The 25,635-nt window shown below is 37.2% G+C and overlaps 6 protein-coding genes across 11 annotated transcripts in view; 3 read left to right on the plus strand and 3 right to left on the minus strand.

Moving 5' to 3' along the window:
* Nucleotides 1-470: 470 nt before the first annotated feature.
* LOC132198397 (uncharacterized) lies at nucleotides 471-10,748 on the plus strand. Of its 3 annotated transcripts, none has more exons than XM_059622418.1 (7): nucleotides 471-610; nucleotides 3,780-3,887; nucleotides 3,945-4,127; nucleotides 4,178-4,528; nucleotides 4,693-5,124; nucleotides 5,187-5,397; nucleotides 5,506-10,748. In XM_059622418.1, the coding sequence occupies exons 1-7, from the start codon at nucleotides 563-565 to the stop codon at nucleotides 5,649-5,651; spliced, it is 1,479 nt and encodes a 492-aa protein (XP_059478401.1). In that variant the 5' UTR covers nucleotides 471-562; the 3' UTR covers nucleotides 5,652-10,748. The 3 variants fall into 3 exon arrangements, with proteins under 3 accessions (XP_059478401.1, XP_059478400.1, XP_059478402.1); XM_059622417.1 differs by lacking the exon at nucleotides 471-610 and adding an exon at nucleotides 2,858-3,019; XM_059622419.1 differs by lacking the exon at nucleotides 471-610 and adding an exon at nucleotides 3,518-3,657.
* Nucleotides 10,536-14,246, minus strand: LOC132198396 (alpha-N-acetylglucosaminidase). 2 transcript variants are annotated; one of them, XM_059622416.1, is made up of 16 exons: nucleotides 13,998-14,246; nucleotides 13,554-13,885; nucleotides 13,271-13,503; nucleotides 12,985-13,212; nucleotides 12,867-12,930; nucleotides 12,600-12,745; nucleotides 12,443-12,524; nucleotides 12,230-12,379; nucleotides 12,029-12,171; nucleotides 11,857-11,929; nucleotides 11,713-11,802; nucleotides 11,468-11,658; nucleotides 11,300-11,420; nucleotides 11,155-11,248; nucleotides 10,930-11,103; nucleotides 10,536-10,880 (listed from the first exon to the last, which is right to left on the minus strand). In XM_059622416.1, exons 1-16 carry the CDS (start codon nucleotides 14,065-14,067, stop codon nucleotides 10,768-10,770), a joined length of 2,304 nt encoding a protein of 767 aa, XP_059478399.1. In that variant the 5' UTR covers nucleotides 14,068-14,246; the 3' UTR covers nucleotides 10,536-10,767. The 2 variants fall into 2 exon arrangements, with proteins under 2 accessions (XP_059478399.1, XP_059478398.1); XM_059622415.1 differs by having other exon boundaries at nucleotides 13,268-13,503.
* Nucleotides 14,247-14,318: 72 nt separating this feature from the next.
* LOC132198400 (protein GUCD1) lies at nucleotides 14,319-15,683 on the minus strand. Its single transcript, XM_059622421.1, has 5 exons — nucleotides 15,429-15,683; nucleotides 15,215-15,368; nucleotides 15,026-15,152; nucleotides 14,670-14,964; nucleotides 14,319-14,591 (listed from the first exon to the last, which is right to left on the minus strand). The coding sequence occupies exons 1-5, from the start codon at nucleotides 15,454-15,456 to the stop codon at nucleotides 14,440-14,442; spliced, it is 756 nt and encodes a 251-aa protein (XP_059478404.1). The 5' UTR covers nucleotides 15,457-15,683; the 3' UTR covers nucleotides 14,319-14,439.
* Nucleotides 15,629-19,013, plus strand: LOC132198399 (uncharacterized). Its single transcript, XM_059622420.1, has 5 exons — nucleotides 15,629-16,068; nucleotides 16,685-16,914; nucleotides 17,468-17,732; nucleotides 17,788-17,883; nucleotides 18,601-19,013. Exons 1-5 carry the CDS (start codon nucleotides 15,813-15,815, stop codon nucleotides 18,708-18,710), a joined length of 957 nt encoding a protein of 318 aa, XP_059478403.1. The 5' UTR covers nucleotides 15,629-15,812; the 3' UTR covers nucleotides 18,711-19,013.
* A 304-nt stretch (nucleotides 19,014-19,317) lies between these two features.
* LOC132196432 (uncharacterized) overlaps nucleotides 19,318-25,635 on the plus strand; it is a 37,392-nt gene continuing 31,074 nt past the window's right edge. The window contains exon 1 of the mRNA XM_059619089.1: nucleotides 19,318-19,406. The gene's annotated coding sequence lies outside the window, so the exon portion shown is untranslated. The remainder of the gene's footprint in view (nucleotides 19,407-25,635) is intronic.
* LOC132196431 (NADPH oxidase 5) overlaps nucleotides 19,894-25,635 on the minus strand; it is a 28,993-nt gene continuing 23,251 nt past the window's right edge. Inside the window, exons 15-18 of one of the 3 annotated variants that reach the window (XM_059619086.1) lie at nucleotides 25,059-25,242; nucleotides 21,607-21,816; nucleotides 21,148-21,351; nucleotides 19,894-21,091 (exon numbers count right to left, since the gene is read on the minus strand). In XM_059619086.1, coding sequence (XP_059475069.1) covers nucleotides 20,894-21,091; nucleotides 21,148-21,351; nucleotides 21,607-21,816; nucleotides 25,059-25,242 — 796 coding nt within the window. In that variant the 3' untranslated portion in view covers nucleotides 19,894-20,893. Of the gene's footprint in view, nucleotides 21,092-21,147; nucleotides 21,352-21,606; nucleotides 21,817-25,058; nucleotides 25,417-25,635 lie in introns of all 3 variants that reach the window. The other 2 variants (XM_059619085.1, XM_059619087.1) reach the window with 2 other exon arrangements.

Here is a 25,635-nt window from a genome sequence, read left to right on the forward strand (position 1 = left end):
TAAAATAAAAATGCGCATTTTGTTGCCTTGGAATTAACCAATTGATGATAACTAACTGCAAAACTTTTTTTCAAAAGCATTTAATTTTCTTATCAAAACATAAAAGCAGCAGTATAATCCTTTTTTTTAAATTCTTCCATTATTGTAAAGCACGTTTTGCATGAAATTTTACAAAAAGGAATCACATAAAATACAGAAATGCTATTCCTTGCTCAAAATAAATAAGAAGTGAAGGTGAAAGAGACAAAATTAACTAGGAAATGATTGAATACGAAGGGACAAAATGTAGATAAATAATTTATATTAAAGGAATAATAGGAAAGGGAGGAATGACGGCGCCCACTTGTCTGCGGCGGCGATCAGAGGAAGGGGGCAAGGGGGGCGCAGACTGCCCCCTCCCTGAATCGCTTTCCTTCAACCCTACCCGCCGCCAAATTCCAATGAAAAGCGCCGTTTGTCTTTGGCAGACAGCGTGGCGTCGCCAGTGTCTGGAGGAATCTTCCTGTCTGCGTCTGGAGTCCGACGAGTGAACAACCCGAATTCACCGACGCTCCTCTCAACAATGCATCAGTGGTGTGAGCCTCAGCATCAGCAGTTCTTGCACATTCAGGTACGCATCTTTTCTAATTAATTTGCAATTTTATGGTCAAATTTATTTGCAAAAACAGACTAAAGAAATTTGGAGAAGCCAAAATTTTTGTTTAGGCCCATTAGATCAACTTAAGTTGATTGAATGTAATGAACAATTAAGATCAATTTAATTATTTCAATTTCTACAAATTGATAACCTTCTAGGCGATTTTAATTTCATCGCAAAATTTTTATTTTCGAACAAAAGTTGAATTAATAATTTAATTGAGAGACACAACTCGACCAATTTCAAATCATCTATTATGTTTACAAAAAATAAGTTCAGTCTCATCTTTTTTTTGTAAACCTAAAAATTGATTGTATTTTTCGTGCATGTATTTCAAATAAATGTGCAAGCAAAAGAAAATCCGCTCCATTAGATGAAATAAGTTGGCAGCAAAAATAAGGAAGTGGAAAGAGAAATAACGCCGAAATTCCTCGGAAGATGGGATGAGGCGACAGACTGTCTGGCATGGATCGGCGTACCTTGGTCGTGATCAAACTTGTTGCGCGCTAATATTTCGCTGCTTTTATTTGGCCGGCGCGCAGGACTGTGTTGAGCTTGCGCCGCATTCGACTGCATTCGACCTGCACCAGCGCTTTTTCCCCCAATGGAAAAAAATAATTTATAATAACATGGTGGCCGAACGGTTACTGCAATCGTAAAATAAATTTAGTAGATTTTTTATTTATTGTATTTGGCGGTATTTCCATTTTGATATTGAAATAATATTAAATTACAATATCGTTTTGCTAATATTTTAATATATTTTATACTATTATTATTTATTGACAATTTACATAAAATATCAATCCGAGGCTAAACAATTTATTTGTAAGGCAAGAAATTCCTTATTTATATTTTATTCTAATGAACTCCAATTCATGCTTGCTGATAAAAAAAAATTTATGCATACATTTTTGCAATTAATATCTCAACTTAAGCTCTTTACTGGTAAATTTTTCGGGAGAATATTATATATTTCATTTCGTAAAATATTGAAAAAAATGAACAGTTAAAACCACATTATCAGCCCTTTTATATATTTTTTGGAATAAAATCGTCTGCTCGTGTCCGGTCCATAATATGTGACAAGAATAAAAATCGCTAGTTTCTATCAAACCCTTTTATATTTTCTGACATCGTCAGCTTTACTCATATACAAAATAAATGAGATTTTTACTCAAAATTTGAATTTTGTTTTAAAACGATTTGAATTATTTTTGGTGATTTGGATTTAAAGTCATCTTTTTCCCGACGGGTTTTGTGAGTTGTTGATTTATCAAGAAAAAAATATCCGGCTCTTGATGTTTCGGCTGCATCCACAATTCATGAGCTGTGAAATCATTTTGACAAGAAACAATACAAAAGTCCATTTAAAAAAATATTACTCTTTAAATAAAAATTATTATGAAAATTTACATTTTTACACTTGAACCATTTTTGACAGTTAAATCTGAATTTCTCTTTAAAAAATTCGATTTTATGATAATTTTGGTCAGGAAATATTAACGTGTGAAAAATAATTTAGTCTTCTCTCGACCACCACCAAGAAAGGTCGCTTAAAACACTTGTTTCAATATTCTGACCAAAATTATTATAAAAAATATGAATGTGTTAAAAAAAAAATTCCTACTCTATTGCCAAAAAATTATTTTTATAAAAATGTGGCTTCTATTATTTGTCCACAAAAAATTATTAATTCTGAAGAAAATAATTAATTTTCTTAATAAATTTAAACAAAAAATGGTTTTTGTACTAATTCTTGTAAAATGTTTTCACAGCTCATTAATTGTGGCTGCAGCCCGCAGCCGAAACACGTCGAGCAGGATTATTGTTTTTGTTTAACGTTATTCAACTCACAAAACCCATAGAAGAAAAGCGTTTTTAAATTTATCGATTGTGAAATTCTAGCACATAATTAAATGAAATTTTTCATAATCTTTCTAAAACGATAAGAACCGCAGTTGAGATTAAGAAATAAACGTTTTTTTAAAAATAAAATCACTAATTATTGTTTAAATTATTGAAAAAAATTTGAAAAAAAAAATAATTTTATTTTTATTTTTCACAATAATATAACATCGTGGTTTTATTTCTAATTAAAAGCGAAAACTATTTTTCTCGCGGCAGCAGCTCGCCTGCAGGCGCCGTTTTTAACTCTTTGGTGGTGGTGCCGAGGGCGACGTGTGCGGCGAAATCATTTGTTGGCCTCGCGGTGCGCATCCTCGAGTCGGCTCCGCGAGTCCGTCGTGAGCGAGCGAGCGAGCAGCGCAGGCACCAGCCAAATCGTGGGTGTGGGCTGGGCCGCTGCGACGATGCATGGAGGGTGCTGTGCGACTCGATTACATATCCAACAACCTGCTCATCAGGCCACCTTCACCTCAGGTACACACACGTCAGGACCCTGACATTGCATCGGCCGTGGAAAAAGCGGGCACGGCCGGGGGCGTCCGGCGCCGCGCCACAAATCGATAAGCCGCCGCCGCAACTCGGACACATGCATTCTCGTCCGTTGCGCACAGACACCCTTGCCGAGGGCACTTCTTTCCACCTGTTTAATTATTCAGCAGAGTATCCTATTATTTGGATCAAACTCTCAACGTTCCAATAATTGTCACGGGGTTTTTGCTCTTTTGCCAATTTTTGCTCTCAGCTGATTCAGGAGGAATTATAATATTCGAATAGCTTTTGGGGGTTTGAGGTGTTCTTAGTCTCAGCTGCGGAGAGGGTTGAAAGGGGTTGTTTCGTATGTGAAAATGCAAAGTATTAATTTTGAGAAGGCTATGCGCTTTTGATTATTTCTTTTCAAAGACGAAAATCCGGACTGCCAGCAAAACAGGTCTCGCACTGTCGAACAGCTGATTTCTCTAACAAAGTTGAAAGTAGTGTCGTCGGGTAAAATGGAGATGGATAAGATTGCTTTCTTTCTTCAAATCAAAGTGTAAACTACAAGAAATTGAATTAACCTTGAAATTTTTGAACATCTCTTCTAAAATATTTTCCTGGATTTATAATAGAATCATGTAATTATTTTTTTAGAATTACTCTTACTTTGTCACACCTGGTGTTGAAATTAAACTATACATTATTTAAAAAATTTATTTAATTTTAATGCATAATTTTTCAACAAAAATTATTTTTACAGATACCAGAGCCACAAAAATGCAGCGGCACCAGTGACTTCTGCGAGTCAAACTATAATTCACAAATGCAGTTGCGCTCGCTGCAACAACATGTCCCCAATTATTCTAAAGTAAACTTTTGGATGAAATTACTAGATTTACTCATTGATTTTCCCTCACTTACTTAGATGGAGCGTCCACTAAGAGATGGACTTGACGAAAGTCAGCACATTGCTGCCGCTCTGGCTCTGCTGGACGAGGACGACGATCCGAGACGTTTCGGCAACCATTGGCTGAACAATACCAACAACAACGACCCCTGGCCGGTCAACAACAACAACAGCATCTGGTCCAACAACAATGTAATCGAGGTAAGCAGATGCATATTTTTTTTTTAATTAATAATTTAAAATGATTTTAGGATATGCCGCTGAGCCCCTCCCTGCCGAGCCAGGACGACCTGCTCAGCTATTACCAGGCGCTGGCCGAGGCTCAGCCGGAGCACCCGCCAACCATCCTAGACCTGTTGACAGCCTTCCCGCAAGACGTTCCTCCTTCCCCTCGCATCAATCCCAGTGTTCCTCCGCCGAATATTCTTAGGGACCAGAAGGCGTACACCAGCAGCCTAAACCATCCTACGATGCCACACAAGTCTCATGGCCAGCAGCAAATGCAGATCCAGTTGCCGCCGGAAAACAATTTCCGGCACGATTCTTACTCAAATTTTCCCAATGTCAGGCACCAGCCACACCACCTTCTCTCATACAAAAAGGTGAATTTTATTGTAAATTATTAAAAAGAATTAATTATTTACATTTTTTTTTTTCTCAAAATGGGATCAATTGAGGAGCTTTTATTTAATTAACTTTAACTAAAATTAAATGGAAGTATAACAGGAAATTTTGATTTGTAATTGATTTATTCAAAATTTTGCAGCAATTCGATCAAAATGATGAAACTGCAGCGCTGCAGCGCCTGATGATTTCAGCCAAGCCAAATCAACACCAGCAACAATCCTCCTCAATGCTCATGTCAGGCCGTTGCATGCCTCCACCGTGCTGGTCGGCGCCTGCCACGGCCATGATGCCTTTCCCCTCGTCGTGCTACCACCCACAGATGCCCATCCTGGCCCTGGCCAGGGTGCAGAGGAAAATGTGTAGCTCGCAGAAGTTGCACGCCCACCTCGAGGTTTGCTACGAGCAGTTCAGGCAGTTCGAGAAGGAGCGAAAGCAAACCGAGGCCAAACTGGCTTCCAGCCTGCCCGGCCGCCACTGGAGTTCGGCCAACACCTTGCCTGTGCCAAAACTTCCACCCAGTCCTACTCGAGTTGACCGCCTCATCATCGACAACATCCGAGAACACTGCAGGGTAATTTTCTTATTCAATTTATAATATTAAATTCCATTGAATCATTCTTTTGCGTCTTGCAGGTGTTGACGCTGATTGGGAAAATGGAAAACCTTGGGATGTACAAAGTTCCTCTCACTGTCCATCTTGCCATTTCCCACTGGAAAGACGCCATCCACAGGGTGGAGGAAGCCCGTCGTGCTGAGGTCGAGACCCACAAGGCCAACCACAACCTGCTCGTCTTCAAGGGACCAGCGGCTGCCTCCCTAATTGACGAAAACAAACTGGAGGAAAGTGAGTACCGATTTCCAAACTTTTCTCTACGTGGGTCTTTTTTCATTTTTGTCTAGCTCAAATTCATTCCACCTTGCACTGAGCTCATTTTTTGGGTACTTTGTTCAGAGCTAGAGGCGCTGGTGACCACCATCAGGCAGCTCTTCATTGGGATCCGCGGTGCTCGCACCGCCCTTTGGGCTACGTTGACGTGTACGATTTTGGGTGCCCAGGATCAAGAAACCTCCACACCTGCTTTAGAAACCACCAAGTAGAAATCGAAGCAAGGGACCCAAACCGTCGTACTTTACTCTTTGTACAAGATTTACACACTAGAGGACTGTTTATTTGACTGACATTATAGAGTAATATCGCAATAGACGACTGTTAGAGGCATACGCAGATCAAGCCCTTTACGAAAAACTTCCGGATTGATTTATTCGAAGAAGCAAAAAGTCTTTAATGTATATCACAGTCTTTCTTCTCGCTTGAATTTTTAAGAGTTTAAAATAATAACGTTGTTTAATAGAATGGGCAATTAGAAAAGGTGCGAATCCTTTTACTCTCTCATCATAATACTTTAAATTTACTGGTGAGATGCTTTGTTGATCAACTCTACTAATCGTTTTAATTGATAAATATATCCCCACCTCAAGCTAGGCCTCCTAATTCTCTCTGTGATATTCTATGCTATTTTCAACAATTGTCAAGCCACACGCAAAATCCAAGTTCTAAGTAAGAAGGTGACTTTAAAATGAAAATCAACCCCTGCTTCATCGATTATTTCCTGCCAAGCAAGTTTCTCTGCTAAAATTTTGTAATTTTCCAATTAGGATTTCGTAGAGGTCACACATAAATACAATGTAATTGGGCATGACGGACAAAGTAGAGCGCGGTAATAAGTGTTTATATAATTGATGGAATTTGATTCTTAATGTTATTCTTAAAAATCCAATAACACAACTAGTGCTTGATGCTGATGCAAGGGCGATTCCTTTACGCAAGCTGGTCGCGCTGATTGATGCATTGGCAAGTGACGATTTTAGCCCAACTGACCAGGTCAAATTTAGCCAAGTTGACCTTTCCATTACTGATATTTTTAATAATTGATCGAGTGTGTGTTCTCACAGCTGCTTGCCACTCCATTGCGATTTTTGTGAAACGAGAAAACTGTTTTAAGAATCTACTGAGTTACTTTTTATGTACTACTGCAATTTCTGCTCACTTTGTTAGTTTTCTACTTACGTTAGGAAAAGTGTGCTGTATAATGTTTGTGAAACACGTTGCTTTTATAATATACACGAATTATTAGACTTACTAAGTCGGCAAAATTCATCAGAAAAAAAACTAATTCTGATTTATACAGGGGTCTGTCTGTGACAGGCGTTTTTGTAATATGAGCAATTATAAATTAAAATAAAATGCATTAAATGAATACACACATTTGCAGTAGACGTGCTGGACACATTTGCTACTTGGCTTGTATTGTATAAATCAATTTGATTTCGCTGAGCCCCAAAACAAAAGTTTTGACTTGTGGGGTTTGTTTCGTTAACGCTTTTTGCTAGTTTTGGAATTTGTGACTTTGTCTTTCTTTGAGAGGCTGAATAACAGTTGTCTCAAGAGTCTTGATGGTGCATAATAATTATAAGTTGTTCCAATCGAGTAAAATTCTTACTCAAAACTATATTACTAGATTTGACACGGGCCGTGCTAACTCTTGCCTGTCCGATATCAATCGCCCTGAAGTATATCTAACTAAAAATACAAATTGCACAATCAATCATAAATACGAAGATGCATAAATAATAATACAAGAATATTTCAATGTTTGATATATTAATTATTCTTGTTGTCGTAGCTGATGAGTGGATTTAGCGGGTCCAAGGGTTGCCTGCTATCTTATTTCACAATCGATCGGATGTTCAATTTTATGTACACACATTTAATTGCTGTTAGTTTTGAGACCAGTTAAAAGATGAGACAGGCTTCCCTGGGTTCTGAGAGTCGTGCTACACCAATATCTTGCGGCATCTTTTGAGACACACAGTTTTAATAATATCACACACACGTTATTCTACTTAAAACTTCTTTCTTAAACGCTAAAGGCAAAATTATTAAAATAATATAACATATAATTGTGTACGTTGTGATACTATGTTTACACGATGAACATTGTTCGACAATCTCTGGAACATAATTATACTTATACATGTTAATATCCCAAGTGTATTCACTAGAATTTTAGGCGGCAGCGACGGCCGCCGCAAGTCGTTTAGCTCTCTAGGGTAAAATCAATGTGTTAGATTTTAGGCTGTGCCGCTTAGATCGAAAGATAAATTTTACCTTTGGCGAGAGTAAATTAAAATATAGCAAAACTTATATAAACTATATCAGCGTCTGCCACTAAAGCGTTTGTGGAAAAGCTTGTTTTTCGCATTAGACTTTTTATCAGAATAATTATGACGAAGAATTGTTCGCAGGATCTGTTCGACGTGTTTTCGCTGCACTACTTAGATTTTAAAAGTGATGCGACATCTAAAATTACAGGCAACTTTAAAACAATTATCTGCTAGCGAGTTAATCGTTTTTGACGCCATGGATGGCTTTAGGAGGAGATTATTTGTAAAAGTGTGTTTAGCACCAAATCGCCACTTGCATGACTCAGCAGCTTTGAAAATTACAAAAATTCGGAACCAGAGCTTATACTTAAATATTAGGAGGGCGGTCCACATTTAAACAGACAAATTCGCGGCATGTCGAGATCGGACCCCGCTAAATAAAAACAAAAGTTTCCTTAAAACGAGATCGCCCTTATGAGAGAATCAACACGAAGTAAATATAATACAAGTCAGGTGCTGTGCTGAGTTGTGCAAAAGCTCCTGTTCATGATGATTGCATAATCATAAATGTCCCTGAAATGAGATAGCTCAAATTCAAATGCTTGCATAATTTAATCAAAACTGGTTACCTCCTCTTTCTCTACCACAATCAAGCATACTTAGCCGCTTAAAACAGAGGAATTATTGTCTCTTACGAGGTATTTTAGCTGATTTTAAATATATGTGGTATACCCGTAGACCAAACCGGCCATTATCCATTATAACAAAAAACATAACAATATTATCGCAGTTTTTGCTTGACATAATATTACCAAAAGTGTGACAACACGGGCAGTCCCGGGAAAGATGCATTCTTTTAAATAGTTGCTGATTCTTGTATTCATCTGCAAAACGTTTAGAAAATCGCTTGAGGCCAAAACAGTGGTGCTAATCTAAAGAAATAATGTTGATGAAGGGTTTTGGATGCTTTTTGGCAGTGCGTATGTATTTGATACCAAAAGTTCTCCAAATTTGGCGCTTTACTCGGGCGTATATATTCTGGGCAGGGTAAAATTCTAGCTCAACATTGTGGGAACAAAACCTTAGGCTTAGCTGCTTCGAAGAATTTACACACTTAATTTATGCTTTTCAGTGTGTATTAGTGATACTAAGAATGCCAATCAAAAGTAATCTTTAAATTTTGCAGCGTCTATAACAATCCATATCATAAATAAATTATTAAAAGCAAAAATATTTTCTCAAAAATTAACGCAATTTCGTATTTTTTGTATTTTCTTTTCATTCAAACGGATCTTTCCAGGGACTGCCCTTAAACGAAGTAATCTAAAAAAATCTTTCGCGCATTATTATGCATTGCAATCGTACTGCACACGTTTTTTAACTATGAGTGTCTAAATACCAAGGCTGTAATAAATAATCACTATCATTGTAAGCTAGTTACGTGGGGTTAAAATATTAAAATACTATATATACTGTGACTTTATTGAGAGTGAAAAAATAGAATTTTCGTGTTTTGCATTGTCTTCGTACATAATAATTAAATAATTACTAATAATCAATACTAATTAACTTCTCACACATCCACACCGAGCATTAAATCGCTGGACATTAAAAAAAAAATTAATCTGTTGTTGGCAAACTACGGCTATCTAAATATTCTTTTGCGAGATATTTTTTGTTCTATACCAAAGTAGTTTGTAGTTTTTTCAATCTGTTCTGCAAAAGCGGAGGATTATAAAAAGATATAATATCAGTGAGTCTACAATTGTACTTAGTCGCCTAAGTAGGACAGTGCTCAAAACTTATCGTAATGTTAACTAAATAATTATGTGAATCGATCGATCGACTTTGTAAACGTAATAATGAGAATCTTTGTCGCAGCTCCAACTAATAGCTTTAAAGTTAGTCAGCGAATTATGGATTTGTCATGTGTGTGTGTGTGTTTTTGTGTGATGCGTGCGCGCTTGTGCGTGCTATTGCTCACTTATGTGTATATTTAAATGTGTAAGGACCGCGCGCATACCCAATTCGCACGCGATTTTATATACAAATATCACTTCTCCAGCATCTCTGGCTTTTTCTCACATTGTCGGCTCGCGTGCAAAATAAAAATAAATGATGCAGAAACAATAATAAACACACAAATCAAACACGGCTAACCCTTCCTCTCGGTGCAGCGTTGGCGCGAGTGCAATTGAGTATGGGCGTGCTTATATTGACTGACTTGTCTATCAAAAACACCACGCAATATCAAATTTGATTATCCTTGCCACCCCCTAACACAGTCGAAATTTGAGAAAAGATTCGTATAATCAAAGCCTCGCAGCGAGTTTCTTCCGAGACACTTTACGGCGCAGGCATCTCGAATAGCAAAACTTTTTCCAAGAGATTAAACTGCATATCAAATCAATACAAATTGTCAGAGCTTAAGCAGGATACATTTTAATTAAATAAAAGAGAAAACAAGAAAAATGAGATATGATAATTATTCAAAATACGAAGCAAAAATAATAAATATGCATTTAATCAAGTGAGAGAAGGTCTTTTTATAATCACGAGAGATAGAATTGCTAGATGCTACTTTGTGTCTGTTTTTAACGCTAAAACCCATATCTCCTGAATCGTTTCTTTGATGAATAATTAATTAATTACGCACCGCCGACGTTTTTTCTCTACTAGCAGTTCTCCTTTTCGTAAGTTCCTTTGCTAGCCAGCTTTTCCCTGTGATATGTTGATAATAAAACTTGCGTAACCAACTCTCTTGTTTTTTGTTTGTTGATAATAGACTCAAATCGTAAAAATTCTAGAAGATTGAGGTGTTGTAGACATATATTGTGTTTATTGTTACAAAAAAACTAAATGAAATTATGAATGTTAGCGACTCATAGACTATCACTCGGAACAATAACTGAAATAATCAACAGTGTTAAACAATTTACACAATCCAATATATATTGTATGGGGCTTAATACATGTTAATTCCTTTGTGTGCGAAATTTTCAACAATAAAAACAAATTTAATTATGAGAATTGCGGAGAGTTTCACATTTTACTCCTGTCCTACGTTTCTCTTCATAGCCCTGGTCAAAAAGTTGACTGCGCTCCGATCGAACCTTGGTCTCCACTTTGAGTAAGTCGCATTCGCCACCGTCCAGAAATCACCTGAAATTTCATAATAAATTTCAAAGTTAATGTGTTTTTCTTTCATCACCAGAACTTTCAATTGGGAGTTGTTTTTTGTCCAGAGTAAATGGTTCTTCGACGGAACGAAAAACTTGCTGGTTGAAAGTGTTTTGGTCAAACTCGGATTCTCCCGACACAAGGCTTCCAATCAGGCTTTGAATGAATAGCTGCCAGCGCGGTTTATAGTAATAGTTTACAACGCCTGGAATGCATGAACAACTAAAAATTGTGTATTTCTTTTCTTTCTCATTACCTGACCACTGTTTATTCGCGTAATCAAGAATTTCCGCTTGTGGGCCCCATAGAGTAATTTGATTCCGCGCATTAAATTCGTACAAATCCGACTCCTAAATATTGAATTATCACTTTACATAAAACTAATTGAAAAAAAAGCTTACTTTATTGTTGTCTCCCCAGCTCCTGGCGTCTCTGATCCACTTTCCCATAAGAAAATCTTCATTGCTGGCCAATACAGAGTCCATGTCTACAAAAAGCTCCAGCAGCATTTCCCCATTTTTCCTAAAATAATTATAATAAAATGATTTTTTTTCCACTTCTTTAAGTACCTCAAATCCGGCAAGTTTTTCTTCCTGTACGCTTTCGTAATTTGCGAGTGGTAAAAAGCTCCCAATAATTGAAGACACTGTCTTGTGACGTCCACAAAGTCGTGTTGCAAAGTACTCAAGTTTTTATGTTTTGGCACGAGCTCGTACAAACTGTCCCATGATTTGGCCACGCTCAACGGTTGATACCAAATCTTAAAGTTCCAACAATTATATTACGTATTTGTTTAGAAATTTAAAATTCGCACAATTGGTTTCAGCTTGAAGCTGGGCCTTCTGCAAATGACGTATTTTCCACGAACTTTTATGTTCGTCAAATTGAATGAGTAGACGCTGTTCTGCGAGGAAATACAATAATTAGCTGTTTATAGATCAGTTAAAATAAATATTACAAGCAAAAGATTCCAGGCCTTGACTGCCAACTCATTTTCAAATCCATATCTGCGCTTTGAATATTGACCGAACCTAGAATTTTATTAAAAATTTAAGTGGAAAATTAATAGTTTCTGATCTGACAAAAGGATTATTAGCCTTATTTATTTTTGTTTAATAAATTTCAAATACCAATCAGTAAGATTGACAGGTTGGCTGGTCCATCCATTTTCCAGCATCAAATCATAAATAACGTAGTTCTGGTTGATGCCCTCTGGCGTTATTCCTACTCCGACCATTGTATTGTTTGGCATTTTTCTTGCTTTGTGCACTCCCTGGAGAGACATAATATTATATCATCCTATTACGTTTTATCATTTCATTTCATTTTACTTGATTAACTCGCTGCGCGGCGCCATATAAACCGAGAGTGCCTCCAAAATTGTGCAACATGCACCAAATAAAAGGTTGACCAAAGTATGAATCCAGACGGGTAAATTGTTCGCTCAGTTCAGATTGAAGGTCGAGGATCAACATACGACCCTAAGAAAAATTAGATGAATAAAAGTATAATTTGATAAAAGAAAAATTAATAAAGCGGCTCACTGTGGGGACACTTGTAAGGAGTGCTTTAGCTCTTTCCTTGCTCCAAAAACTATCGTGCATGAAAAGCCAAGCCTGCATCATCCTATTTTTTATTTTAAATAATAATTTTATTTTAATAATTTCTTTCGATTTCTTTAGTTTTGCATTTTAAATATACCAAATTGCATCTGGGTCAATGGAGGTCATTGCAGAAAAAGTGGAATAACCAACTTCCACAAGATATTTTTCATCCCCAGAAGTCGGCTCCATTTCATTAAAAGTATCGCAATTGTAAATGTGATTTGTGCCAAATTCTTTGATCACCTATAAATACACAAAGAAAAGTAAATTATTAATAATTAATTTTCTTACCATTTAGAAGAAGTTTTAATGATACACTTATAAGTGAGAATGTACAACAGATGTACAATAAAAAAAGACAAACCTCTTTCAAAAAGAGTGCTCCAATTTTTGCAAAAAGTGGATCGTCGGGTTGAAGCATGTAAGGACTGAAAAAATTATTGTGTAATTTTTATTTCTTTTGTGAATTTCTCATTCCAGACCAGCAAAATCCGTCCTGGAAATTGTTCCACCTAGTCATTTTTGTCACGTTCGCCGAAGGAAAAACTCGCGCAATTGCCCTCGGCACAAAGCCAGCAAACGCTGGCAAAACCGGAGTCATGCCAAAGTCGCGCATCCTATCAAGGATTTGGCGCTGCAGAGCCAACGATTTTTCATTCCACGACGAGGGCAAAGGGCCTCCCCAACCTCGCATATTACCCATCCGATTCCTAAATAATCAATTTTATCTGACAAAAATCTTTTTTTTTTTAATTTTATTGATACCACGGCAAAAATGCAGGACCGCTGAAATATGGGTTGATTTCATTTTGCTCGAAACCGAGTCGTTTCCAAACGCGCTGCCAAAGTGCTTCTTGGCCCACAAAAGCCAAAGGCAGGTTAATTCCATTAAGGGCCATCCAGTCAAGGTGGCGTTCCCATTGCGACCAATTCCACCAGATAAATGAGTAGCCCAAGGTGCAAACATTCTGGTAATACCTGAATCTGTCAGGTGAAGTTATCTATGCAATTTTAATTTACTTATTTGCATCAGAATGTAAAATTAAATCACTTCGGTATCAATTTGAGGCAGTTCTTGCGGAAGGCTGAGTTGCGAATTCGCTTCCCAACTGATCTGGCTGTGGCAGGAATATTTCAGGTAAAAGTTGAAGCCCGCAGCGGCTGCAACCCCCGAACTGCCGGTCACAAAGACTCGGGCGTCACCTGGCTTTTTTAATAGTCGAAAGGTGTCTCTTCCCGTGGTGGACAGCAAAGGGTCGACGTGAATTTGGAATTCGTTTTGCCGCTCCGGAATCAAACGAGCAACCAAATCTTGGACGGCGGCAGCTTGCACAACAGGTGCAGTTGAAGGTTGTATTTTGGACAAGTGTGGCCATTCTTTGCCTTGATTAAAAATACAAAAAATTTATGACATCATTGAATGATATTATTTGCATTTAATATTATTTAATTTTAAGCCAAATTATCTGTTCAATTATCCTAAATTCTTGCTTACCATCAACAGCAATGATGAGACAATAATAAATAAAGCATAAAAGCAAAGGCACCTTCAAACAAGAACCCATATCTCCCTACTGAAAGCCCTCATGAATGGTGTTCACTTAATTATCATTCTGATCAGTCAACTTTGAACTTCTGACCGTTAACAAAAGAGATCTCATTCAAAATGTTAAAAGAAGCTATATCTTTACAAGTGGGTCATTCGAGGTTAGACCAATTCATCGCATCATGATTAAATTGGTGGCCTATAATAATCATTTCCTATTCAAATAATCCAATAAACCTCAATTTTAAGATGTCGGTAATGAAAATATGATTTTAAAATTTAAATGACAAGAAAATGCTTTATTGAAAATTTGTTCCCTGCAGTCTTGTTTAAATAAAAATTTTGTATATGTAAATAAATTTTTCTTTGCGTAACAATTTGCTCGTGTTAATCAGTCGGAAGTATTTTGTGAATTGTTGCTCACAAATGGAGAAGCGCCGTGGACAAAGCCGATGTGGCTGTTGAAGATGAGGATGGCGTCTTCATCGGTGCCGTAGCCAAATCGGGCTTCGTCCAGATTGGTAAAATGAATCGCACACACACCTGCAACCATAAATAAAATAAGTTTCTAGTTTTCTTTTCATGCTTAATGAATACGAGGCAAAACTTGATTTAACCTACGTTCGGAATAGGAAGGATTGTGGTAAAAGACAAGTTGACGAGGCAAATCAAAGCCGCACAGGACGATGTAGTGACCAGAGTAGGACGAAGGCCAAGGCAAGCATGCCCTCAGTTCGGAGGTGAGTTTGTTGATTTTGCAGATTTCGCATTGCAGCAGGTTGCCGTTGGTGAGGACGATGACCGGACCGTGCTGCTCGAGGTGGCTCAGCAGCTCTTCCAAAGGCAAGGAGCGCTTCTGAACGCAAACTCCGCTACTCTCGGCGCTCACAAAACGATCCAGTACACGGGCCTCGTCCTAAAGAAATAATTATAAAAAAATGATTTAAATTTACATCTAGAGAAAAAAAAATAACAACCTTTTGAATGACTTTGGCGTAGAAGGGTTGGCTGCCGTACGCTGGTTGAATTCCAAGAGTAATTGTGCAAAAAACATGTTCCAGCTCGAATTTTTTGAGCAGGTATGCCAGGTCGATGGTCCACGTACTGAAAATTTTAAAAATGAATAAATTCAGTGGAAGTCTTTCAAAATTTATTCAGACACTTACCTCTTGTTGAAGCCCTCCTCACTGCAGATAAGTTTAAAATTTTCCTGGAAATGCTGCCTTTTTTCTTGAGGCATGACCATCATGATACAGGTAAGCCCGCAGTCCCAGTTGAACCTTTGGCGTTGGTGCTTCAGGGTGCGAACGCCCCCGGTGCCTATTTAACAGTAAATTTAATGAAAAGTTCCAGAAAATTAAAATATAATTAAGCACTTACATATCTTTGAATTTGTTCGAGTGCTCATTTAGAGAGTGTGCAGTCACAGTCATGCTTTCACAACACGGTTTTCACTTTTCGGCCATAATAAAAAATTAAGGCCAGGGTAACAATTGGGGAGGAAAAGGTCACATCTATAGAGCTAAGGGGCCGACGAAAGTTGAATCAAACAGCAATTTCCTGTTCAATAATTTCCTGTGCTAATTTCGTCCGCTGTTTTCAAGAAAGAAGTCAGGGCGTGTTCTTTCCTCTTTAGAGCAAACAAATGACGATCGGAGCAGCCTTTGAGCGCGCAACCGCACGTGCACTTGAGTTTGGCAGTGGGCAAGCGACGCACCCCTCGAACGAACGGCACTCCGCCCTTAACATCGACCCTGCTGGAAAATGGGTCGAGAGGGTGGGGCATGCGCACCGCCGCCGGGGTGGTTTATGCTCGGCTGGTCTCTTTCCTCAGCGAATAATATACAGCTGGGTCAATGTTTCGTACCTGATGGTGCTGCAGCTCTTTTTGTCCGGTCGGACATGATCCCCTCCGAGCTGGACAAGCAGCAGCACAAGAAACAGAGCAAGACCTGTTTTCTCACCAGCATGTTCAAGCAGAAGAAGAGCGACGACGAGGATTCGTACGGGGGCATCTTTGGTGAGTGGTGTGCACTTGAAAAAAAAAAATGAAACGCCAAGGGTGTATTATTTAATGTACATGACTGCATGTATATGGCCTCCTACATGTTGATGGATTAATCCCCCCTCGACCCATCGCGTTACGTTATCAACTTTCACACGCAATTTAATTATCAGTTGTTGCATTTTCTCCAAAAGTCACGAATCGATCCAATCAATCAATCGAACGACTTTCAATCGAAGAAGACTAGGAGAATGCGTAAAAATATTTTACTTTCACGCCTGGAATTTTATTAAAATATTCTTCTTTACAAAAATGAGTATTTTATCTTTTAATCAGAATAATGTTTAATTTAATTTAATGAATAATAAATATTCTTGCAATAAAAAGGATTGATTTGATATAATATACAAGCAATGGGTCAGATTTGAAAGATTCTCTAACAAATTATGTAGGGTTTTTTATTCTGAAAAAGACAATAGCATAAATATTATTGATCACGCTTTATATTATGATATATTTTGTCGTGCAATACTAATGAAAATTATTCAATGCACTTATGCAGCATCGACTACGGCCGTGGCATTTTATTTTATTTCACATGTAAACCGCGGTTTGTGTTCTTTACTGACAGGAGTTTGTCCAGTGAGCGCTTCACTGTCAGTGCACGCCACTCTCGATCTGATGCCATGCTCGATGTCTTCAACCTTGACCCTTACGCCTGGAAGGACGAGAAACCTTGACCAGGACATGGAAGCGCTGCGCCTTTCCCGACAGGACAATCCTTTCCTTCAACTGCTGGCTAGTAGGGAAAGTCTCCTGGACTCGGACGATTGCAATGACGCTGCCATCCTCATGTCAAACGTAAGTAAAGGGAAAATGAATAATAAAATTTATTTTAGGAATTTCTTGTCCTTATTTAGGAAAAATTAATACACATTTGGCATTGTTTGTATGAAGATTAAATTTTTTTCAATAAAAATTATGAAAAAGAAAGAGAATTTTTTATGTTAAATTGGAATAAAAGTAGAACAATTTTTTTTTTGCAATGAGGACAAGCTCGATTATCTTCATTTCCATGATCATCTCCTCTGATCTCCTCGAGTGTCAACTTCTTCAAGCATTTTTTTCTTTCTCGTTGGACCAGAACTATAAATAAATAATTTAAGAATTAAAACATTATAAATTAAAAAAATGCTCAATTATTGGGGGATGTGGGCAAAACAAGAGAGCTTTGCTAAATTTGGGTAGCAATTCTATTGATGCAAATTACACGTTTATTAGTTTTCCTTAATTATTTGATATTATTACATATTTATCCTCTTTAATAAAAATATCAATTCCTCTTAAAAACCGTTCTTGAGCCACCCTTAAATTTTGTAGAATTTTATTTAAATATATTTAATAATGTACACAGGAGCACGTTGTCAGCTCGTTGGACCTTGACCCCCTGAGTTTACCTGAAATCCACGAGCACATGATCCGAAGTCCACCTCCGACCACCTGGCCGAGGTCGCCCAACTCGCGCGTTTTCCAATTCCCAGTCAGTGACTGCGAAGACGATTCCAGCCAAGAGAGCCTCACCGGCCACGGTCACGGCAGTCAAGTATTGCCGAAGGCAACCATTGAACACTCGTCACCCAAACGCTCACGCAGTGTAATTGACAACACTGATTTTGCAGGTTCGTCCTTTTTTGTTTGGTGCGAACGCTTAGACTACATATTTTTCATTTACAGAGAGAAGCCTCGAATTTGGTGTAATGGGGAACCGAATGACGGGAAGGCTGAGCCTGACCCCAAAGGCACCCCGTAGATGCAGTAGTGACAGTAGAGGTACATAAAAAATATCACAATGCTTTAGATCGATCCTTTTTTTTATAATATATGCCATAAAAATTAGGGTTTACCTGCATTATAATGTTAGTGTTGCTTGCAATAATTTTTATTAATTTAAATATTTGCATAGTCATAAATTATTGTGTGTTTTACTTAATAAAATATGAAGAATGAATAAATCATGATTGATTAGAGCACAAATCAATTAAAATCAAAAGTAAATAAAAAATATTTAATAATATAAACCGTAAATGAAACAAATTTTTATTAATGGTTGACATGAGAGGCTTGATTAATGTGCTTTTTAAAAGTAGAGGTGTCTTAATGGTCCTTGATTATCTTTCAAGCCGTCCATATATTAAACACACCCAAATTGATTTATTACTTTTTCCAATTTTATTGTTTATCCTGTTGCAACTGCTGAGCTCCTTCTTATTTCTGAGACAGATTATAATACATGAGTTGAAACTCACACTTGATGCATTGTGTGTTTTTGCAGCTGCACCTCTCTTATATGGGCAGTGCAGGTCACTTTTGAATCAAGACGGCTTTCTTTCTTTTGATATTTTTGACAAAGGCGGCCTGCTATCTTTTACGCCCACTATTTTGATACATTTCATTGATAAAAAATAGGTCAAGCACCTTTGTCAGACAATTCTGAAAACACGCCCCGAATCTGACATCGATCGTTCTGATTGTTTTCTGGTTTTGCAGGTCCCTTTTCCATTTTGAGTGCTCCATCCCACTACAACGTGGAAGAGGAGGAATTTCTGGTAGGCTCAGCACCCCATTCAGCTGCGCCGTCGAGTTCTCATAAAAAATAATAATTTCACTCTCCCGTCGTCGAGTTATTGTCTTTTCGCAAAGCCTCGAGCGCATTCCTTGTTAAACGCAATTTACATTTAAACTCTTCTCTAGATCGAAACAAACTAGCTGATCAAATAATTTATTATAGAGGGCATAATAATATTGAGGATTTACAAATTCATATTTTCCCTGATTTGAACGCAGAGATCTCGTTTCGGTCGAAAGATAAAAAGTAAAATTGAATATTTCACAGTTTTAATATGGAAATGTGTATTTTATCATGGATATTTATTAAAGTTTTATTTGTCTATATTCAAGAAACAAAAAAGATATTTCATTTCTTACAATTTTTCAGCACAAATTTCTATTAAAATTCTAAATTAATATGTAATTTAAATCAAAAAATTATTCATTTTTATTTTCAGAGTATTTTCATTTTTCATATTACCGCCCAGTTCAGTAAAAAAACATTAATAATTTTATTTGGGTAGTTCCCTCTTCCATTGTAGCTTCAACAGAGGGTGCGCCAATCAACACGTGCGCCTCTGCCGCTTTCCTTCCTTCCACTTCCAGTCGCATGTGGCTTTGTTTTGGTTCGGTCGGGGCTTTGTTGTGGCTTGTGGCGTTGTGAATTTCGAAAATGTGGCTGAAAATGATGCTTCTGAACCCGTTCAGCACGTCTCGTGGATGAGGAAACATCACATCCTGACACGGTAGGTGGAAAACCGAGCAAATAATGGCGGAAACCCACAAAACCGAAGGCAAATTCGATCGAATCTAATCCGATCCAATCACACACACACGTGCGGCAAAGCGGTGGTTATGGTTATTAATCAATCACGGATTAATTAAATGTCTCAGTTGCCAAATATTGCAACGGTTTGGAGTTTAAAATTTATCTCTTTTTTTAAAGCATACAGTCCGATTTCATTTGTACAAAACTAAGCGGTGCAAACAACATGGTAAAAAATTCGGCGCTTTCATCGGTAAATTTGGCGATTGAAATTTCGGTCCGTGGGATTTTTCACTTTGCGCATTCGCCAAGAGGGCTTTTTGATGCAGCGAAACGGCAGAAATTTTTTTATTTGCTGCCTGAGGAATCAAAATGTTGGTATTTTCACATAGAAATAAATTTTTAACACTTTTATTATTCTATTGGAAACTTAATTTTGACCTCAAGTTTATTAACAAATCTCCAGCCGTTTTCAAATTAAAAAATAATTCTAATAGCAACTTAATTCGATCATCAAGGTCACTCGGCGCTTTTCAAAACACATTCTCTCTTTGAAAACGGCAATAATATAGCGAGGGGATTAAAATCTAGAATTTCGTCACTTATATTTAAATCAAATGTTTATTGATTTAGTTTTTACAGAAGGTGAACTTAAACCATTATATAAAATGCTTTTGAAATCAATTCATTTTTCAAGTTTTTTAATTGATATTAAAAATTATTGATCATAGCATGCATTTTGAAAAAAATCAATCATATCAATTAATCAATAAATTAGAATCTGAGCGATTTTACTCAGAGTTTTCAAAATAGTGTATAATGTATTAAATTTACAGATTTTATTATGGGCAGCAGTGACATTAAATTAATTTTATTAATAGAAGAGACGATTGTTTGATTAAATAGTGATGTATCTTAAAATATATTGATGCTTTTTCAGTAAAACGTAAGGCACAGGGAAGGCTCACATTATTCAGCTTGATAAATAGTTTTTTTTACACATTAAAGCAGTTAATACAAGACACGGTGCCTAGAATTGACAGCTACCTTGGCACGTATTAAAAATAAATAGGACAACGCTTGCGTTTCAAGAACAATTAAGTAGTGTAAAAAGTCACAAAAATTAAAAAGTTTTAAAAAACGAACAGTTTTTCTCTATAACAGCAAAATCTTTCAATCAAAAATAGCATTTCGTCAAAAATATCACAGACCTCTTTCGTTTTTGATAACAAAGCAAAAATTTCTATGAAACCCACCACCACCACCCGAGCCAAGATCTCACCCCGTGAGATTGGTTTTCAATTTTCTCATAAAATTTTAATTTCACTCTGTTATTAATTGCGAATTATAGAATCTCAACGGCAAGACATTGGAATTGATCAATTAGTTGCAGATTAAAGCTAAGCCTCTTATCGATGGTAACTTATATTCTGAAAGTAAACACTTAAAACTGAGTCTGAATCTCTCTTAGAAGCACTCCTTGCGGAAGTTGAATCCGAACTGGTCGCACTTGACGCGAAGGGTGCGCGCCAGCTGCGGCGGCCCACAGTAGAAAACGGTCACTTTGCCCTTCTTCTGGTCCTGGATCTGCTTCAAAACTTTGTCCCAGTTCGGTCGACCGGCGTTGGTCCGAGTTTTCAATCCGGTGATCAAGTCACGTTTTTCCTAAACAACAAAAAATCAATAAAAACAAATTAAAAAGGGGTTTAAATGCAAAAAACCTTTTGGTGCAGCAGGTCTAGGGCGAGTTGCAGACCGACAGCCTTCATGTCCGTCTTCTGCAGGGCGCTTGTGATGTACATGTGCATCTCGAGGAATCGTTCCATGGCACCGCCCAACTCGGCTTGCTCGATTTCCAGCTGAGACAGCAAATTTACAAACCACTCGAAAGATCGTTGGTCTCGGTTGATCCAGAAGAAATCGACCTGAATAAATTTAAAACAAAAAGAAATAAATTATAACTGCAAATACAATTAAATAATGAAATACAAAAAATTAAATAATATTATAAATAATTCTACACTAAATTTACTGATTAAAATATCACAATAAATTAATAAAAAAATTAAATCCAACAAGAACAATTTAAGAATGATCAATATAAAATTACACAATAAAATATCAGACACTAAAAAATAAATAATGTTACTGAATGAAATGTAATTGAACAATGGTTGCACCTTTCTGAGGTTCATGACGGTGGCGGGAATGTCGGAGGCCCAGGAGAACTCGCAGCGTGGGCACTGGTGCCTGGCCTTCCAGTAGCGGTGCATGATGCTCTGCAGGATGGAGGCGAACGGCGTGACGCCGATGCCAGTTCCAATGAGCACCGCGTGCTGGGCGCGGAAGATGTGGCTCGATGGGGCGCCGTACGGGCCGTCGATTATGATCTGAGACGCGAACCATTCATTACTTCATTAATCATTTGCTCGGCTTTAATTAATTATGCATGGACAATTTCAACACAGTAAACGAAAGCAAATACGCCGACACGACCTCTGATCCTAAACAGTCAAATTAAACGGGCATTAGGGCAGCAAAAACGCCAGTTACGATATTGACATGCACACGTAACAGGACCACATTGAAAACAGGATAAAAACTCGCTTGAAAATTGCTCAAAATTCATTCAAAAAGATGAATAAATTTTTTTTTTAAATTCAACTACATAAGCAACAAATCAATTGATTATTTTAAGGTTTTTCTATAGTCGCTATTTTTGGGAGTTAAATTCCCTGAGGCACAATTGCTGCCTGCTTTCTATCCTCCAATGTAAAAATAGTTCAGCGTTTTTCCACAGGAGCGCTTTTCCAAAATTACAAAGAAAACTGCATTGTATTTACGAGTATTTATGAGTCTGACATTTATAATATTTATGAAAATATCTGTGTCTCATGGCATATTTTATCTCTTGAGTAAATAAAGGTAATATTAATTAAGTTTGTAACTAGAAAAATAAATAAATTTTGTTGTTCTGATAAATTAATTTTTTGACAAATGACTAAAAATATTTCCTGACGTCTTTTTTCCGATTACTTTATTAAAAAAATATATATAACAGTTGATAAGCTTTTCTTTTGCTTTTCAATTATTTTACAAGGAAAAAGGAAATAAATAGCAATAAAATGATTCAAGATCTAAAAAATTATTATCAAATTTCTAATCTGTTAATTAAATTGTGTTCCACCACAAACAGACAAAGCGCACTCGAGCCATTTTGACTTCAGAGTCTGCACTAGGATAAGTTTCTTTGGATTATTTATTCAAAAATTTTATATGGTTATTTGAATTACCTTAAGAACAATTTAAATACATTTATTGAACTTTCGATTCAATTTTCAAAGTTTGCCAAGCTTAAAAAATTTCAAGGATTCGAAAAACCTAAAAAATATTAAATGTGCATCAATAATATGTTGCCATTTTACGGTTTAATCTTCATTTTCACTCCTTTATTAAAAAAATATAATATTTTAAGATATAATATCAATTCATAATTATTAATCCAAATTTGTAGCAATAGTTCCGAGCGACAACAGTGCTTTTGATGAAAGTGATTCACATACGTGGGTTTGCAATGCGGCGAGAAATGCACCCAGTACCGAGTGCAAAATTCGCATCTTTAGTTAGTAATTAGTATTAATTGACTATTCAAAAATTAAAGGAAAAGCTTTAATTTTACGACAAGCACCACATTACAAAATTCTTTTAAATTAAAGTAGATGTTGTGCTGAAAATTTATTTCCAATATCTTTAAAGCGTATTGAATATATTTAAGAATAAAGATTTTTTTATTTTCCTTCCTAAAATAAGCTTGAAGAATAACCTTAAATAATTTATTTTACAAAAGTAGGCATAATTAATCAAGTAAATTTATTAAAGATCCACTCCGGTCAATTGTATTACTCTTTATTCTGAAAGATTGCTAAATTTCGAGTATATCTTGTGAAAAGACTATTTGTAAATTCCAAACCGATGCGTCTCAATCAAAAGAAAAACTTAAATACGAGTGATTCGCGCGAAAAACGTGTGAGAATTGAGTAGCCAATCAGATCCATCAGTTTGTTCTAAAAACTACAGAGTTTGGTCACATTGGCGTTGCGATCGCTGATTTTGCCAAGTTTTCTGCAGCGCCGTGGGGCATTAGTGGCAAAATCAGCGATCGCAGCGCCAATGTGACCAAATTCTGTAGTTTTTGGAACAAACTGATGGATCTGATTGGCAACTCAATTCTCACATGTTTTTCGCGCGAATCACTCGTATTTAGGTTTTCTTTTGATTGAGACGCAACGGTTTGGAATTTTCAAATAGTGTTTTCACAAGATATACTCGAACTTTAGCAATCTTTCAGAATTAAGAGCAATACACTTTACCGGAGAGGATCTTTAATTGATCATTGGTTTTGTCTTCTATAGTTAAATTAATAATTAAAATTTTTATATGCAAATTTTGTTGAAATTAACATATTTAAATTGCGTCTTTTCATATCTTCAGGCCATAATTTTAATTTATTCCTGTGAATAATTAAAACAATATTTACAAACACACTATTTGCCCAAATCACATGCAAACTCACCTTCAAACGGCTATCAATCGAAAGATGCTCCGGTCTGTGCCCAATTACCTTAGGGTTAATAAATAAGTATTCTACAACATGCTCTGTCCAAAAAGTATGGGAATTTGTGCAAACTGCGCGTATGATTAGTAAGTGTTTGTTAGCAAGAGTAATTCAATGTGTGCGTGCAGGTTTAAATAAAAAAAAAAAAAAAAAAATCGTGAGAGGGAATGGAGATTAAAGTGGCGAAAACTGGAGTCCCGCAATAGTGCCAAAAAGAACAAGGCCGAAAATGGCTGAGCGGAACAAGGCCGAAAAGGAACAAGGCCAAAAGCTGAAAAATAACCGATAACCGCGAGCGCGTTCAGCTCAGCGAAAATTCAATCCTTTGCGCGTCAATACCAAAATCCGTCATGCGGCCGATTCACATTGGAAAATAGAAGAAAATAGATTTTACACAAGACTTCGCATAAAAAATCTTCATTTTGGGCGAGACGCATAATCACAAAATCACAGAAATTTGGGGGACAGCAAGATGAAGATAAATTGATCTCTTGGACAGCTTAAAAAACCATACTGCATCGGAACTCGGAAAACACGATCTTTCAAGAAATTAATTATTTGTCCAGGAAAATTATCACTTATGTGTATAAGCTTCTCAATCTTTCCCTATAAGATCATTGTAAATTTTCTATGTCGACTGACTTATTGATTTTAATTGGGGTGATATGAACGTGATTTGTTAAAATTTTTAAGTATTCTACAACATGCTCGGTCCAAAAAGTAGGAATTTGCGCAAACTGCTCGTATGATTAGTAAGTGTTTGTTAGCAAGAGTAATTCAATGTGTGCGTGCAGGTTTAAAAAAAAAAATCGTGAGAGGGAATGGAGATTAAAGTGGCGAAAACTGGAGTCCCGCAATAGGGCCGAAAAGAACAAGGCCGAAAATGGCTGACCGGAAGGCCGAAAAGAACAAGGCCGAAAATGGCTGAGCGGAACAAGGCCGAAAAGGAACAAGGCCAAAAGCTGAAAAATAAAAGATAACCGCGAGCGTGTTCAGCTCAGCGAAAATTCAACTCACCTCGAGCGGTTTTCCGATGGGGAACTGGGCCGGCGTGAGGGAGCCGCGCTTCAGGTTGAGCACGTTGGTCTGCGCGAAGGCCTGCGGCCGGCGGCCCTCCTCGACCGTGGCCGCCGTGGGCCGCTCGTCTGCGGTCACGGCCGTCGCGGCCTCGAGCTCCGCCTCCGCGGCCGCCTCCTCCATGCTGGGTGTTTTGAAGGCGATTATCGTGGGTTTGTGGCGCATGTAGCGGAAGCTTTGAGCGACAGTGCGGTTTTGGGGGCTGAGGTACGCGAGGCCCAGCGACTGGAGCCGGGCGCGCCTCACCTGCGCCTCGTTAAAACTCCGTTCGCTCTCCGACCGGGCAAACTCGCGCAATCTGCCAGGAATAGAGACAAAAGCACAGGTGACAATTAAGGGTGAAAACCGGGCGAAAACGAGGGCGAGAATTAAAAAAAAAAGGGAAAATTTAAATATTTTTATAGTTATTTTATTTGGAAAAAAGGTGGAGCATAATGAGGAATCTCTCATTCTTGAATCATTGAGATAATTTAAAAAAATTAAAATAAAACTTGTATTTTTAGGTCGCTATATTTTT

This window comes from Neocloeon triangulifer, unplaced genomic scaffold (genome assembly GCF_031216515.1).
Source record: "Neocloeon triangulifer isolate White Clay Creek 2 clone unplaced genomic scaffold, ASM3121651v1 ptg000012l, whole genome shotgun sequence".
NCBI classification, from domain to species: domain Eukaryota; kingdom Metazoa; phylum Arthropoda; class Insecta; order Ephemeroptera; family Baetidae; genus Neocloeon; species Neocloeon triangulifer.

Coding starts and splice junctions, on each gene's coding strand:
- LOC132198400 (XM_059622421.1), bottom strand. CDS start 15,456: ATGAGCACTCGAACAAATTCAAAGATAT. Junction 14,965..15,025: donor ACGCCAAAGTCATTCAAAAG/GTTGTTATTTTT, acceptor TTATTTCTTTAG/GACGAGGCCCGTGTACTGGA. Junction 14,592..14,669: donor CAATCCTTCCTATTCCGAAC/GTAGGTTAAATC, acceptor TTATGGTTGCAG/GTGTGTGTGCGATTCATTTT.
- LOC132198397 (XM_059622417.1), top strand. CDS start 2,954: ATGGAGGGTGCTGTGCGACTCGATTACATATCCAACAACCTGCTCATC. Junction 4,529..4,692: donor ACCTTCTCTCATACAAAAAG/GTGAATTTTATT, acceptor AAAATTTTGCAG/CAATTCGATCAAAATGATGA. Junction 5,125..5,186: donor ACATCCGAGAACACTGCAGG/GTAATTTTCTTA, acceptor TGCGTCTTGCAG/GTGTTGACGCTGATTGGGAA.
- LOC132198396 (XM_059622415.1), bottom strand. CDS start 14,067: ATGGGTTCTTGTTTGAAGGTGCCTTTGCTTTTATGCTTTATTTATTAT. Junction 13,504..13,553: donor TGCCTCAAATTGATACCGAA/GTGATTTAATTT, acceptor AAAATTGCATAG/ATAACTTCACCTGACAGATT. Junction 11,659..11,712: donor GCTTCAAGCTGAAACCAATT/GTGCGAATTTTA, acceptor TGGAACTTTAAG/ATTTGGTATCAACCGTTGAG.
- LOC132198399 (XM_059622420.1), top strand. CDS start 15,813: ATGGGTCGAGAGGGTGGGGCATGCGCACCGCCGCCGGGGTGGTTTATG. Junction 16,915..17,467: donor CTGCCATCCTCATGTCAAAC/GTAAGTAAAGGG, acceptor TAATGTACACAG/GAGCACGTTGTCAGCTCGTT. Junction 17,884..18,600: donor ATGCAGTAGTGACAGTAGAG/GTACATAAAAAA, acceptor CTGGTTTTGCAG/GTCCCTTTTCCATTTTGAGT.